Raw genomic sequence first — 14,903 nt, forward strand, 5'->3', positions numbered from 1 at the left:
AGCGAGTATCCCAAACTATTAAAAAATTTTGGAGGAGGACCATTTTAATCAAAAACTCTGCTAATGCAGTGTATCTTTTTTTTTTTAATTTAATTTCCCTGCTCTTTTACTATATATCTGACAAAAAAAGAGAAACAATATAAAAGAAGTAATAAAAGATACTAGAGCATTAGATATATGGATGAAGAAAGATATTATCATATGCATGCGTGCACTCTTCCCGTTAAGATGGGAGTTGCATTACGTAGTATTTTTATAGGATTAAAGAAAGGGGGACAGGTGTAGTTATATTGGCTAATTAAATGATTAGTCAACAGTTTAGCCGACTAGTTGTATTTAATCCTGACCAGTTATATAGGCACTTAAAAAATTATGGTTGTTAATTCTTTTGGTAAAATGAATCGAGATGACGTAGCTGAATCCAATGGAAACAGAGGAACAAGGCGACAAAACTGGTCAAATAGATTCGATTTGATTACAAAAATTATTTGTTTAAACAACTTAAAAGGAAGCAAGATCGAGTGAAGGAACTAATAATCAAATTGGTGCTTTCTTGATGTAGTTTACTTAAATAATTAAATCAATGCCACTAATGTTTGACTGTAACCTTAAGGGTGTCAAGTGATGAATGAAACTCTAGGAAAGTGAAATAAATCTAGACTTGACCATAGAGGGTTAAATGCAAATTCTCCATAAAATTATTACTAAGTTTCCTTCTTGATGAGTGTCATACTGAAAGTAGATCAAAGATAGACATCTTTGGTCGCAAATATTATTAAGGGGCAAATTATAGCTTATCCCCTGTGGTTTGATCCGATTTTATCTTTATCTCTTATGCTTCAAAAATAAAGCACTTATCCCCTTTCTATCATAAGACCAAATTAAAACTGTTAACTTTTCTACCTAAAACCAACTATGCAAATATGAAATCAATGTGGTTATATTTTTTTTTGTCATAAATAAGTTGCTAAATAACTAAAACTAATTTTAAAATTTGACTATATTTTTGCTAAAAACTGGACCAGTTGCAACTTAATGTGAACCACAAAGGATTAAAGCTTAAGTTTAAAACACTTTTGAACATAATAAAAGAGGGTAAGTCATAATTTACCCTATTAAAACATAATGTAGAATTCTTATGACAATTTAATCTCATAAAGGAGGAAGAAAAGGGCAAATCACATTATATGTAAGGATATTTACAGAATCTGCTTAACAGTCCTCATATAACATTTGAAGGAAGGAAAGAGGCCAAATTCTATGAAAGCCTCTATATAAGTTACCTATGTGACAGCCTATGGCAGACTTAATGCACAAATCTATAGAAAGAATAAAAAAGATCATTATGCACATGCATCTTATAAAGTTAACACCAGATTATCTGCACCTATGATTGAAGAGTGAAGAAGGCCTTGCTTGTCACTAATAAGGAAAGAGGACTGAAAAATAGAGAAGAACTAGACACGAAATAATGCACAGATTAGCTGCAAAACATTTATTCATTTCTCAGCTTGCAGGCTCATGCAATCAAGGAGCAAGAACGAGAACTTTGATGGTTCCCTGACTGTTCGCAGTCAACATCGTAGGGCTATCGCTTTTCCAGCAAACCGCACTGATGAAATATGATCCAACATCATCGTCGGTATCATCTTGATTGGAGGATGTAAATCTATGGCATGCTGCAGGCTTGGGAATAGCCTGCAAGTATTGCCGGGTGGTACGAAGTTAGAGGCACATAAAAATAAATAGGCAAGGAGAATATGTGCAGTTCCAAGTTTCATATTTACAACTAAAAGTCATAATGAGAAGCAGTTCAGAAGGGTTGGCTTACCTTATGGTACACATAAACTTCATTTGTTTCACTTCCACAAGCAATATACTCATCATTTACAGTCAGACCCACAAAATTCTTTTCGTTTGTATGGCCTCTGTATGTCCTTACCTAAATGGATATTTGCACATCCAACAAGAAACAGATTAGTACTAATCAGAAGACAGGCGGTAAACATGTCACGTGAAATAACATGTAGCTACAAGACTGAGCATGATAGATGCTTCATGCTAACTAAAGATCTGCCTAATGAAATGGAACAAAGTCATTAAGAATGCCATGTAATGAAATTCTGACTGGGTTTTCCCCACTTTCTCTAGCAAAATGAAGAGAATGCCATAGTACATGAAACACACACCAAACAAGTTGAACCTACAATAAATGCTACTCAAAGAAAGCAACTGCATTGTCTCCAGATATGATATGTAAGATCGAAAGACTTGAAGAAGGCATCAGAAGTCAGAACTAGGTCAATCTCTTCTAGAACAACCAAAGTTCTTACCAGTTCACAGAAAGATGGTTTGACTCATCAATATTTCAATTAAATTGAGAAGGCCATGAATACTCCCAAAAGTGATGGTCAAACATTCAGGTCATACAGAAAGTGAACAGGTGATTGACAAAGATGATTCTGGACCTGAGGACCAATAACTGTATATTTCTCCAATTTTGAATGATATCTGGCTTACAACCAGTTATAATTATGCAACAGAAACAACTTCAAGTAGGACAAATAAATTCCAAGCTACTGTTGACTGTAATCACTCTTGAAGAAAAGCAAAACCAAAAATTTACTAGCTTCTATCAAGCGACATGATTTTATTAACCTATAAACTGAAAAAATAGAAATGATAAATAATCTAGCTTTGGGAACACAGTTAATATTGCCAGGGATGAAGTAAAATGCTGATTTGTGTTTGATGAGGAGAAAATTAGTAATTAAACAGAGCTCTCTAAATGGATCCTGCATTCCAAGCTAGGAAGTCACTCCATATGCAGAAACATAAAGGAAAATGTACTAACACAATAGAATGCGTTGTTCTTAATTCACTGCAAAGAAATGTGATAGGTGGTGTCCTCTCACTTGTATACTAGACAGTAGACAAAAATGAAGAAAGAAAAGTTAAAGATTTTTTTTTTGACAGATCATGAGCTCTTAGACAAAGATAGGCTAGCCTTCTCTGATATATAAATTGAACAATTAGGTTAAATCTCCCAAGAAATGAGTCACAATAGACTATAACCATACAAATATAGTGTACTAATAAAAAATCTATTAAACATCGCCCCTAATTTTTATAGGGGAATTGAACCCAAGACTTTTTGTCATGTGTTGGTAAGCCTCAACCATTTAGACTGTATTGGTGACCTAAGAAGAGTTACAGTTAAGACTAGCATGTATAACATGCCGTATTTCTTTTGAATATTCTAATGATTGATTTATTTGCAGCTCACATAATAAACATACTTGTATTTGTGACAGTGAGGTGTCATGTAGCAGATGCCACCTATTGCTTTTTATATTTCAACTAGACTTGATGCAATCAAGGATGCATTAAACTTTAAGGTGGTTATGTGTAATACTCTAACACAAGTAAAGCTTCTTTCGTAGTTTTCTAGTTCAACAACCATTTCATTTTTTTTCATTCAATGTGAATTTTAGGAGGTTGACGAAGACAACATTGCATGATGAGGACTAGCATGCGTTCTTGTGCCTCTGAAACAATAATGTAATTGTACGAAAATTCAACAAAGGAAAATCCTTCTTTACAACAGGCTACTTGGCAATGGAGTGAGAATATTTTACAGATCAACACAAGAAAAAAAAGAGAGGGAAAAATTGAGCACATCTGACAAAAAAGGAGATTCTTTATCTTGCAACCCATCTCATTAGTGCCATGCAGAAATTTGATAATCTTATATGGGCAGAAACTATATAATTTATATTTGTTATCACTGTGGTATAATTATCAAGAGTTTTGCCACAACAATAGAACTGTAACAGATGAAACAAAGAAAATAGGAACAGCAAACAAGAAAATAGCATATAAGCTGATATTTATGATATATATATTCTCAAAAATAATGAACATAAAATTGTAATAATAGTAACACATACTGGGCAATTCTCCTTCACATCCCACAAGCGCAATGTACTATCTGTTGATGCAGATGCAAGCTCATTGGTAGACAAGAATTTCACATAAGAAACGGCTTTCTTGTGCCCACCGAAAACATGGAGAGGAGTACTAGTGTTTCTCAAATCAAAGTAGTGAATGTGATGATCAGCAGAACCAACCTGGAATATGATGGCAGCTTTAGTGGCTTGGAAATGAGATGAATAGACATAAGTAAACAAATTGATGGAAGTTATCTACCGCGACATGAACGCTTGATCCAGGATTGTATTTGACGCAACAAATATTTGCTTTCATGTCAATATTCATTACACTGGCTTCTTGGTTTGTGCACCACACTTTGACCTATTTTTACAAGGAAAATGTCACGAAGGATGCAATTTAGCATCATCAGTCCAAGCATAATAAAAGCACAACAGCATTTCCTAAATTCCAGGTACACATGAAATGGAATACAATGACAAAGCATTAACTCTCATCTCCAGATATATATATATATATATATATATATATAAAACTTAATGGAACTAGGGCTGTTAACTAGACATAACTTTGACCTGAATTTATCATAATGAGTGATTTGCAAATAAACTCCAAAACAATTTCTTGATTTCTTTTTGTTGTTGGCATGGTGCAGAAAAATAACAGTCAGATCAGCTGAAATATGCATTTGCAGTGATTTAAGTACATGAAAGATGGCCATTCGTTATTGGTTAAGCATGTCTGCGAATGTGGTTTTCCATTTAGTATTGCTAAAATTTTGGTCCAAGATTGATATCCAATTACTTTGCCTACAAACTTATCTGTTGGGTAAAGGTATCTTCGTGTATTGTAAAGGGAAGAAGTAATAATAAGTGCATAATAACATCCGTATATCATAAAAGGCTGAAGTAATAATAATTACCTAACATCTAGAAATTTCATCTAAACTTATATAATGTAAATAAGAAGGGTTAAATCCTTAAAAGTTGTGGCATGTATCCTTAGCTAATAGAATGGTTGGAGGCTAAAACTAAATTAATAGAATGGTTGTTCAGGATATACATCCATTATAATATTTTGCATCTACTATGTTGATGCAATGTTTCGAGCAACTTAAACTACATTTTACTTATAATATATAATATTATAATAAATCTGCCAACAGTACTATGAGGTGGTAGTATTACTATATAATAGCAAGACAAACATCATTGGAATTCTAACTTGGACTGTTGGATAGCTCAGATGAAAGAACCAAATTTTAACTGTTCCAGTCTATCTTATAATGTGCCTCTTGGAAGTACAAAAACATGGACAATCCACAACTGCCATCATTGCCATCATGCCATGTGATACTAGACCAGAGTGAATAGTATTTGTCAAAATGTTCAATCAAAGACGTGTTAAGTCATCAATTCCCAAGTTTAGATGCTTTTAATTAAGTTCAAGAAGTAGACTCTGCAGAGTACCTTGAGAAAAAATACATCAAAAGAGAAGAGGCATCTCAGGCGATATACTTGACAGCTAACCAGAGGACAGCAGGTAACCTAGCTTGCAATTTAGATACACTAGAGAATTATTGCCTTATCCCTTCATGCTTTACCATTAAGGCTAAAATAATTGTGCAATATAAAACATATCTTCCTGTGCTGTTGAAACTGATCTATCTTAAGGCTAAAATAGATATCTTTGCAACATTTCAAGAATTATAAGAAGACGTAAAAACATAGCCATATATGGCTACCATTTGCATTCCAAGATGTGGGTACCTTGCAATCATCACTTCCAGAAACTAGCACCGATCGTTCTGTGCGAGAAAAATCAACACTCCATGCTCTTTTTTCATGCTCTTCATATTCCATAAGACTCTGAAAAGTATAAAGCTCACAGGATATTACTTAATTTAGATCACCATAGAAACCAATAAGATAATATATAATATTGTGTGAGATCATCGATCATCTAGTGTTTTAGGAGACAAACATCGGTACCTGGCGAGTGTTTACATCCCAAACAGTTACTATCCCCTCATAATCACTGCTTGCTATAATATTTTTTGAGAACTTATTCCAACTAAGGCAACTAAGTTTTGATCGTGTGGACATTTCTACTACAGGACAGTGCAATTCTGATGGTTCATTTACAACCTGAAAAGCCAGATGCAGGTGCATATCAAATTGCCATTTGAAAAGAGGAAGTCCAAAATCAATAGATATTCCAGAAAGAAGTTTACCGTGGAAAAATCAAATACTTTAATACGCTTGGAAACTCCAGCAGTGGCAAAAAGCTCATCATCACGGTCAAATTCTATGCTGTATGTCACATACTGTCATAAGGTTTCACTGGTGTTTGGCTCTTAAGGCCAAGAAATTATGAGATATATGATAACAGAAGGTGCAGTCCAACAGTAAAATTAATTGTGAAATTGTAAATTGTCAGCATTATTACACTCCAATATCACCTCCCCACGATAGTAGGCATATTTTTCTGATACAAGCAAAAAGAAGAGTTCCTCAATATCTTTTGAAATTTAGTTGGCAATTTAGCAAGTAGGGAACTTCATAATTTTCCATATCTATTTTCAGGACAACATATTTCTCCATAGGCGTACAAAACAAGAACTCTTCTATAGTCACCGACAACAAATTATGTTCAATTTTCAAGATAATCATTTTTATTAATTTACTGATGATATACTTCACATATCATTTGTTGCATTATGCATAATATACGAGAGCTTTAAAATAATCCCTAAATTCAACTAGTTGTGTTACTGAAGTGTGAAATATTTTGCGCAAATAACAAAAAAAACCAAGGATGACGGTGCCACAGGCACCGGCCGTGCTACAAAAGAGGGAGAGAAAGAGGAGGGAGACTACTCTCACCTTCACTCTTCGACCTCGTCGTCGCCGATGACCTCATTGTCGTGTTGGAGCCTCATCGGTGAAGTTGCCGCTCGCATTTGATGCGTTCGCAACTTAAGTTTTTATTTACCCGTCCCAACACACTCGAGGTCTTCTCCCTTCTCGAGCTAGGACATCGGCGTTGCATCAGATGCGAGCGGTGACTTCACCGACGAGGCTCCGGCACACAAACAACGGGTGGCGACGGAAAGCTCGATTACAAGGTCGATGACGAGCGGATCGCTGCTACAAGGGGTGCCGTGCCACATGCCACATGCTACGTGCCGGTACGCCGCCGGCACGATAAGTGTCGATCGGCACGCCTCTTGCCAGTTGGCATGGCCATCATTAAAAAAAAATAATAAGATGTTATTCCATGTTGACAGAAACAAGAGAAGAAACTTAAAAGGGAAAGTCACAGTTTACACCCCTGTATTTTGGCTTGAATTTCAACTTATCCCTATGTAAACTTAAGCACCTAACTCTCATGTGGTCTAGATTAAGTTGCAACTATTATTCAAAAATTAACTGGCCACATAAAAATACTTAATTGATTCCACACAAATATAGTCTGGTTGGTAGATCGAGTGGTGGTTTGCTCATTTTGAGCTTTATTCATGGCGAACATCTAAGAGTTACAATCTAGTCTAATTAACAAGTGGTATAAGTACTTCAGTTTGAAGTACAGGGAAGAGAGGGGCAGGGGTGTTGTAATTTGCGCAAACTTAAAGAGAACGAAAGATAGTGAAAAGAATGATGAGATCATGAGAATTACCTTAAGGTTATATTATGCTAGAGTTCTAAAAGACTAAAATCATAGGATACTTCTAGAATGAATGAGTTTGGAATAATTCCAGGCTTAGTCATAAGATCTGACATCACAAACAAGCATTGCCCCTTTTACATAGTATTACATCCTTCAATAGTTCAAAAACTTCAACTAAAATTCTTGGGGGAATGCACTATGCATTAGTTGAGACATCTCCATGACATACTATGTTAAAAGCTGGATTCTCGAAGAACAAACTTTCCTGAATAATCAAATATTTCAGGACACTCTGGAAATATTTGTATCTTGTAAGGTTTTTCTGTAATCTATAATGTGTTTCAAAATACTCTATGTAATTATGTCTAGAATTTTTGTATGAGCATATACACAAGCGTTATGAAAGTTCATGAAAAAAATCAAAGTGAAAAACAAAGGATATTGAAGTGAAAAATAAGTTTTCTTGGAAGTGTTTGCAAGTGGTTCGAACACGATTTTTTGCGTTCTTAAATGTAGACTTTATTTTGTGAGCTATAGGTGTTCAAATGCAATTTTGAGCGTTCGCATCTATAGAGACTTTTCCTTTGCAAGGTGGTTCAAACACAACAAACAAATGTTCGGAGGCGTCCTACCTGCATTCGAATGCCAGCGGAGATATGCGACTTATATGATTATCTCGAGGGCAATTTTAGGTAAAGTTTTATACATTACCTAGAGGAGGTATACAAGAGTTAATGAACCTAACCCTATGCAGCCATCATCATTATCATCGAATAGACTTTTGAAGATTGTCTATGACTTCAGACGAACATTGAAGCTCAACTCTCGGCCTTAGATGTAAAGTGTTGAATCATCTTCTTCACTTCATATCCATATTAGATCTGGAAGAATTACGTCTTGAAAATTATTGAGATAGAAGGATCAACCTCAATGGTTATCGAGATTAAAAATCGATCATAGAAAGTAGTGAATCATGAGGTCTAAGTGTCTAATGAGTAAGATTGTTATAAATTAAGTTATGAAGATCGGTGGGTGATTTGTAAGCTTCTTATAACTGTTATAGTTTTTAGTGATTGATTTCAATCTGAGTTTGGATTCGTAAATTTTTTACCCAAGTTTAGATTTTTCCACGTAAAAATCTTTGTCTGTGATTATTTTTTCACGCTTTTTTTGCATTTATTTTATTGATAATGTATGGTAGATCAATCTCCTAGGGCATTATAGCTAATTGTTAATCCAACGTCAACACCCAAATATTGGTATTGAGTTCTTGGCCAAAGTAAAGTCGAAGTCAAGAGAGGCTTGCCATAACACAAAGGCAGGTTAATGCATTGGTGGGTAGATATATCCTCTCAAATGGTCACTGCTTAGACCAATCTAGTCCAGAAGCAACTCTTGGATACTGAAATTTAAGGACTAACCAACACCATCATTCTGGAGTGATGGTGAATGATCTAAAACTATCATTTGTCGGTGTAGCTCATTTATTTGTCTGAAAAATGTTGAAAGGCTGTTCAAGACCAATGGAAGCTTTCTACAATTACTAGAATCTACTTTATTTTACTACAAAGGAACATGTCTTTCATATCATATGAAAAATATTTCTTAAATTATGAATCAAACATGAAGACGTGTGAAATGAACAGTAAGTAAATATCAGATAAAAAGGAAACATTGAATTACTGGAATGACAACAGGCGAGAAAAACAAAATTATGCACTAAGTGTGAATCACTCACCTAGATACAATATTAGCTGAGTGAAATAGATCTCCATGTCTAAGTTCCGCAATGACACGCAACCGACTGTTTAAAGTACATAGAAGAATATAAGAAAAAAAGATAGCCAAAATAAATTTAGAAATTTGACGAGGAAAATGTTTCTTCAGTGTGGATTAATTGAAAAAATTTATGCTAAAACATCAAACTCTAACTGAGAATTCTGTCAGTTTGCAGAACCTGTATCGAGTGAAAGTTGTCAATACAGACTGAAAATCCTCAAGACCTGCATGATAACCTTCTCTGTTTGTTGTGCTCGCATCTTTTTCTTCTTGTCTATGGAGTTGGTCGGCTCCAAGACGTCGTTTTTGCAAATAATATTCTTGGAGCTCATTGAACTGCAATATTGGGAGACCAAAAAAGGAAAAAGAAAAGATCCAATGAATTTGGATCAATAATATAATGCAAAACGAGAAAAACTTCAAATTGTTTGTAAGATATCAGGAAAACTTGTAGTATATGACATAAATTTCATACTGAAATTCAGTATTTTGGACAAATAGTTAATCAATGAACCAGAACAAATGAAAATAGAACAAAAAGCCAAGACAACATAATGTTGGAACTAATTTTACACCAAAAGATGGCCAAGATTACCTCGCTAGTGAGCCCAGTTAAAGGGACTTAGGTGTATCATCTAACTCCGATACCATATTTAAATGTGAATGATGAAATTGATGCAAAGATTAATTAAATGTACACCAGTTGGTTCTTTCTAAATTTTTAGTTGTATGTACAATATAAGGTCATCACCTAGAGTGACAGTATAGCTTCCATTATGCGTTCATGCTACAGGTTTGATTCACAAAAATCCCCCTAATGACAATATGGTAAAGTTGCAGATATGATTCTTTCAAGGTCTTTCATTGGTAGGAAACAAAATTACAACCAACTAGAAGGGCAACACAATTATGATAACTCATAGGTGGTAGGAGTTCTAGGACCATAAAACAACCATGTTATTTTACCAATTACTTTAAAAGCTTAAAATATCAAAGAACGATAGTTTTTATATTTTTATACTCAATATTCTTCCTCACTTTAGAATAAACTGAACATTTTGATGAGCCTAAGAAGTTGACTTTGATTTAAGTAGATGGAGAATTTCTATTTTAAATGACATATGGGTCTAGTAGGATTAAACTCAGTACCTGTGCCCTGATATCAATGTTAATTCACCAACTACTTTAAAAGCCTAAGATGTTAGAGAATAATAATTTTTATATTTTATATTTAACCAAACCACAAGACTCAAGGCTCCAAGCTTCTAGAATTTGTAACTTAATGTAAAGTTGGCAACGTTATTTTATATCTAACTGTCTATCCATGAAACACAAGCTTTATATATGGTAGATGAACGTCAGAAAGATTATAACACCACAGTCATAAGTCTACAAGATCAGTAAGAAAAAATTCACACAAATATGATACGAATTTTACATACAATATATACATTGCCAATTGTTACGATGCTAGCTTAAGAGAGTGCAAAGCAATACATGGATTAAAAATCAAATAAAATCTGATAATAGGAGAGGTTGTCAATTAAATTTGCCGACTCTGAACAGCAAGTTCCAACAGGGAAATGTTATTTATAAAAACAAACCTGTGCATGCACTCGTCTTTTTCTAGACATAACTGCTCCTGATTGGACAAGAGAACTTGTTGGTTCCAAACCACTAATACAATCTTTTCTTTGGAAACCTTGATTGCTTATCTGGGCCTTCACATCAGAATTCTTGCCTTGCAAATTCCCAGAGCATGTCCCCGCAAGAGAGCTACGTGAGTTGGAAAGAAATACATTACTACGCTTTTCGGCTGTGGAAGACCATAGCTTAGATGCTACAGGATCATCCAAAAGCATGCGCAGTTTCATAGAGTATCTCTCTTTTGATCGGAATAACTCCATTCTCCGTCTCTCAACAGTGGTTATATCTTCTTTGATATACTGCAGGTCAGTTTGAATCTGCAGAACATGAAAGATATGAGAGCACATTTCAATTGTCCTTCACTAAACTGAGAATATAGAATTACATTGCATGTAGTGATATTGGAAACTGGCATTAGAAATAGGTCCACGACAACATTTTCCATGTTCTATATAATGATTACTGCAATAGATCAAGTAGAGAATTTATTATAAGTAGAATGAATTTAAGCTTATAAATTGAATAATGTAGGATCAAAGACCTTGAAAAGAAGTAAATAATCTGGTTTTATGAGAATCAACCTGATTCAGCTCTTCCACCTTTTGCTTTCGAAGGCAGTGTAAGAAGACAAGCAATATTTGCATATTTGTCTCAGCCTCTTGTTGCTCCATTTTCTTCTTCTTCTCCGCAAGAATAGTTAACAGGTTATCTAGCTCCTTGACTGACATTTCACATCCCTGTACGAAAGAAATAGAACCATCTCTAAGTCTGCAAAAAATAAACTTAGAAATCATAAATTCAACAGATTATCTAGCTCTTTGACTGACATTTCGGATCCCTGTATGAAAGAAATAGAACCATCTCTAAGTCTGCAAAAAATAAACTTAGAAATCATAAATAAATTCAACTAAGTAACGAAGTTAACTCCTACCGGACAGCCAATGGTTATATAGTTAAATTTAAATTCACCTTCCCTAGCAACAGCACTATCTATAAAAGGTAAACTGAGCAACTTCTATAAAGGCTAGGTTTAGAATTTTCAATAACAAGAGGATTGCAATATGAAGATCGCGCATATCTCTGTATGAACTATGAAGGAAATGCTTCCAATCCACAACTAACCTGCTGAATCAAAAAATAACTAGCATGGCGATCGTGATTTCAACTCGGTAAATGCTGGTGTCTAGAATGATTTCCATTTCCCCGACAATTTTCTATTAGCATGCTGACAACGAGACCATAAAGAACACCAAGTAACCATTATTTCTGATCCAGATCTTTTAGGATACTTCAGAAGAAGCCAAATGTAGCAGAGTTTACAACACATTTAGAATATGCAATTCTCGCAAAGATACTACAGGTCTTGAGGTCTACAAGTTTATGCTAATTGGTCTATATTGCTGGAAATACAGATAAAATGGAAATGTATAACTAGAGGAGAATGACAGAATTGCAGATTTGCTGGTTGGTGAAAGATTTTCTTAATAGCCTACAGGATTACGAGAATTCAAGTTCCATAATAAGAATACGACTGGTGAGAAAGCTATAACAGTAGGCAAATAGTTTCTGCTAACTGAATTATTAGGTTACTCTCATAGAAGTATAATAGGACAGAATAAATAACCTTGAAGCAAATAGGAAAAGGGATGATAAAGTAGTGAATGATAATCTTGTATCTAGATAAGGACTAACGACAGAGTTGATGGGGTAGACATCTCTCTAGAAGAAACATGGAAGAGAGTGAAATCTTTTATGAACTAACAGTAAATAAAATTTGAAAACAAATTACCAGAAAATCAAAACTACAACAACAGAAGGAAGGGGAAATAGAAAGACTGAAAGAGAGAATTGTGTACAATGCCTGTGTGTATTTCTTAATGAGGCACTTTAAATGATGGGATCTGGTATATGATACTTAGAAGATCAATTAGATATATATGATTAGATAGTCATGTATATTGATTTAATCATAGAAGGGAAACCACTACCCAACAGCATGCTACCACCAGAAGAGCAATTCCATGTATCTTCCAATGAATCTCCTACTTAATCCTGACAGATAAAAAGAGATTCTTTAACTAGAAAGAATTTAATTCTGATGTAGGCGACCAGAAGCTATCCAGCTCAATCATATACTATGAAACTGACAGATGAAGTAGGCTAATTTAATTATGTCTATAAACACTACAAAGTTATAAAGGATGATTATCTAACTCATATTTGCCTAGCTCAGTCTAAGAAGCTTGTAAACGTCCTCAAATGGGTTAGGACAGCCGATATGTGGATATAATACGTACTAACTAAGATGCTAAAAGACATGACTACTCATTAGCACCAGGAAGAAAAGAAAACACTCTACATTTTTATAAATAATTGGAATAATTACTAACCTGTTGTAGTGCAAACCGAAAATGCTCAATAGGTGATGCAGTTCTGGCAATATGACGAGCTGAGGTCTTCTTTAACACCTACATGATGTTGAGTAGAAAAAAAAGGGAAAAGAGTTATACTGATAAAATTGCCAGAATAGTTAGTCTCGAGATACGACATAAACATTTGAATGAACAAGAAAACAGAAGATGCATCAACAAAATTTCAAATTTCAGACATGATGATTAGGTCCGAAAGAAGTAAAAATTATACCAACAAATGGTCTCAGAAAACGAAGATGCAAGTGATCAAAGCTAATCACATCAGAAAATCCGGATACAACCCAATTTGGAGCAAATTCCATCAGAATGGAACCAACAACTGCAAAGCTTTTTACCTTATCGAGGAGGAAATTAGGGTAGAGATGACTCTTAGTGAGGTAATTGGCGCAGCAAGGGCAATCGTTCTTGTTGTTGAGATGCGTAACGATGCACATGTAGCAGAAGCTGTGGCCACACGTCGTCAAGAACGCGTCTTTTATCATCCCCATGCATATCGGGCACAAGAGGTCCTTATCCAGCTCCGCCGCCGTCTGACCGCCGAATCCCGAGACCATGGCCGCAGCGGCGTCGCACGCCGACTCCGTCGTCTCCGAGAACGAGGCGGTTCCGGGAAGCAGCTCCGTCTTCACCACGGACGGCACCAGCGCGCCCACCGACGAGTCCCCCATCCGATTCCAGATGGCAAACGCGTTTCCACTTCGAGAGAGATGATTCGGATTGGGAAGTGAATTTGAAGGGTTTGAGTATAAGAGATAGAGAGAGAGACAGTGCGAGATTATAATTGTTTATGTTCGTGTATGGGTAGAATCCGACCACGTGGAGAAGGAGATGGAGATGGGGCACTTTTGCCCTCATAGTTTTGGCGATTTTAGAGTCAATTAATAAAAGAATTAAATTCTTCGAATTATCATGATAGTTAGATTTAAGAAAAATATAGTCAAAAAAATTTCTTACTAAATATTTTTTTCCTTGAAGTTTCATAAATCAGATATTTTTTTCTTCTTATGCTATGATATCGGCTAATATCAGATAACTTTAGAAATTAGATCCATTTTAAGTAATTCATATAAGGGCAAAATATTTTTTTTAGTAATTTAAGTTTAGTTTTAATAATAATTATTCAAAAGTTTTTAGTGGCAAATTATGTAAAATTTTAATAAATTATAAAAAAAAAGTTAGAAAATTAAACCATATTAAAAAAAAAATCATATTTCCATGTCTTACTCTTGATCAGAGTTGCTATTTCAAACTTAGCATCAATTGTGCCATCAGAATTTTACTCAATCTCCAGCTATTCTTAGTTCCACTGCTGATTCTTTCTCTGTGATGTCTCTTTAGCTTTTCCATGTCTTGGCTATGCATAAATGGTACTGTCTAACTACAAAGAAATGCCTCACTTTAGGGCATAATTCTGCATTTCATCAT

General features: G+C 34.8%; 1 protein-coding gene across 1 annotated transcript; it reads right to left on the minus strand.

Annotated features, from left to right (window-relative positions):
- Positions 1-1,155: 1,155 nt before the first annotated feature.
- LOC140799819 (E3 ubiquitin-protein ligase COP1-like) lies at positions 1,156-14,275 on the minus strand. The gene is made up of 13 exons (XM_073154293.1): positions 13,814-14,275; positions 13,437-13,514; positions 11,628-11,783; positions 11,004-11,363; positions 9,578-9,735; positions 9,359-9,424; positions 6,185-6,263; positions 5,943-6,098; positions 5,721-5,819; positions 4,210-4,314; positions 3,951-4,130; positions 1,832-1,942; positions 1,156-1,698 (listed from the first exon to the last, which is right to left on the minus strand). Exons 1-13 carry the CDS (start codon positions 14,144-14,146, stop codon positions 1,528-1,530), a joined length of 2,052 nt encoding a protein of 683 aa, XP_073010394.1. The 5' UTR covers positions 14,147-14,275; the 3' UTR covers positions 1,156-1,527.
- Between the last annotated feature and the right edge of the window lie 628 nt (positions 14,276-14,903).

Source organism: Typha latifolia, chromosome 13, assembly GCF_019914945.1.
Source record: "Typha latifolia isolate L0001 chromosome 13, TyphaL0001v2, whole genome shotgun sequence".
NCBI lineage: Eukaryota > Viridiplantae > Streptophyta > Magnoliopsida > Poales > Typhaceae > Typha > Typha latifolia.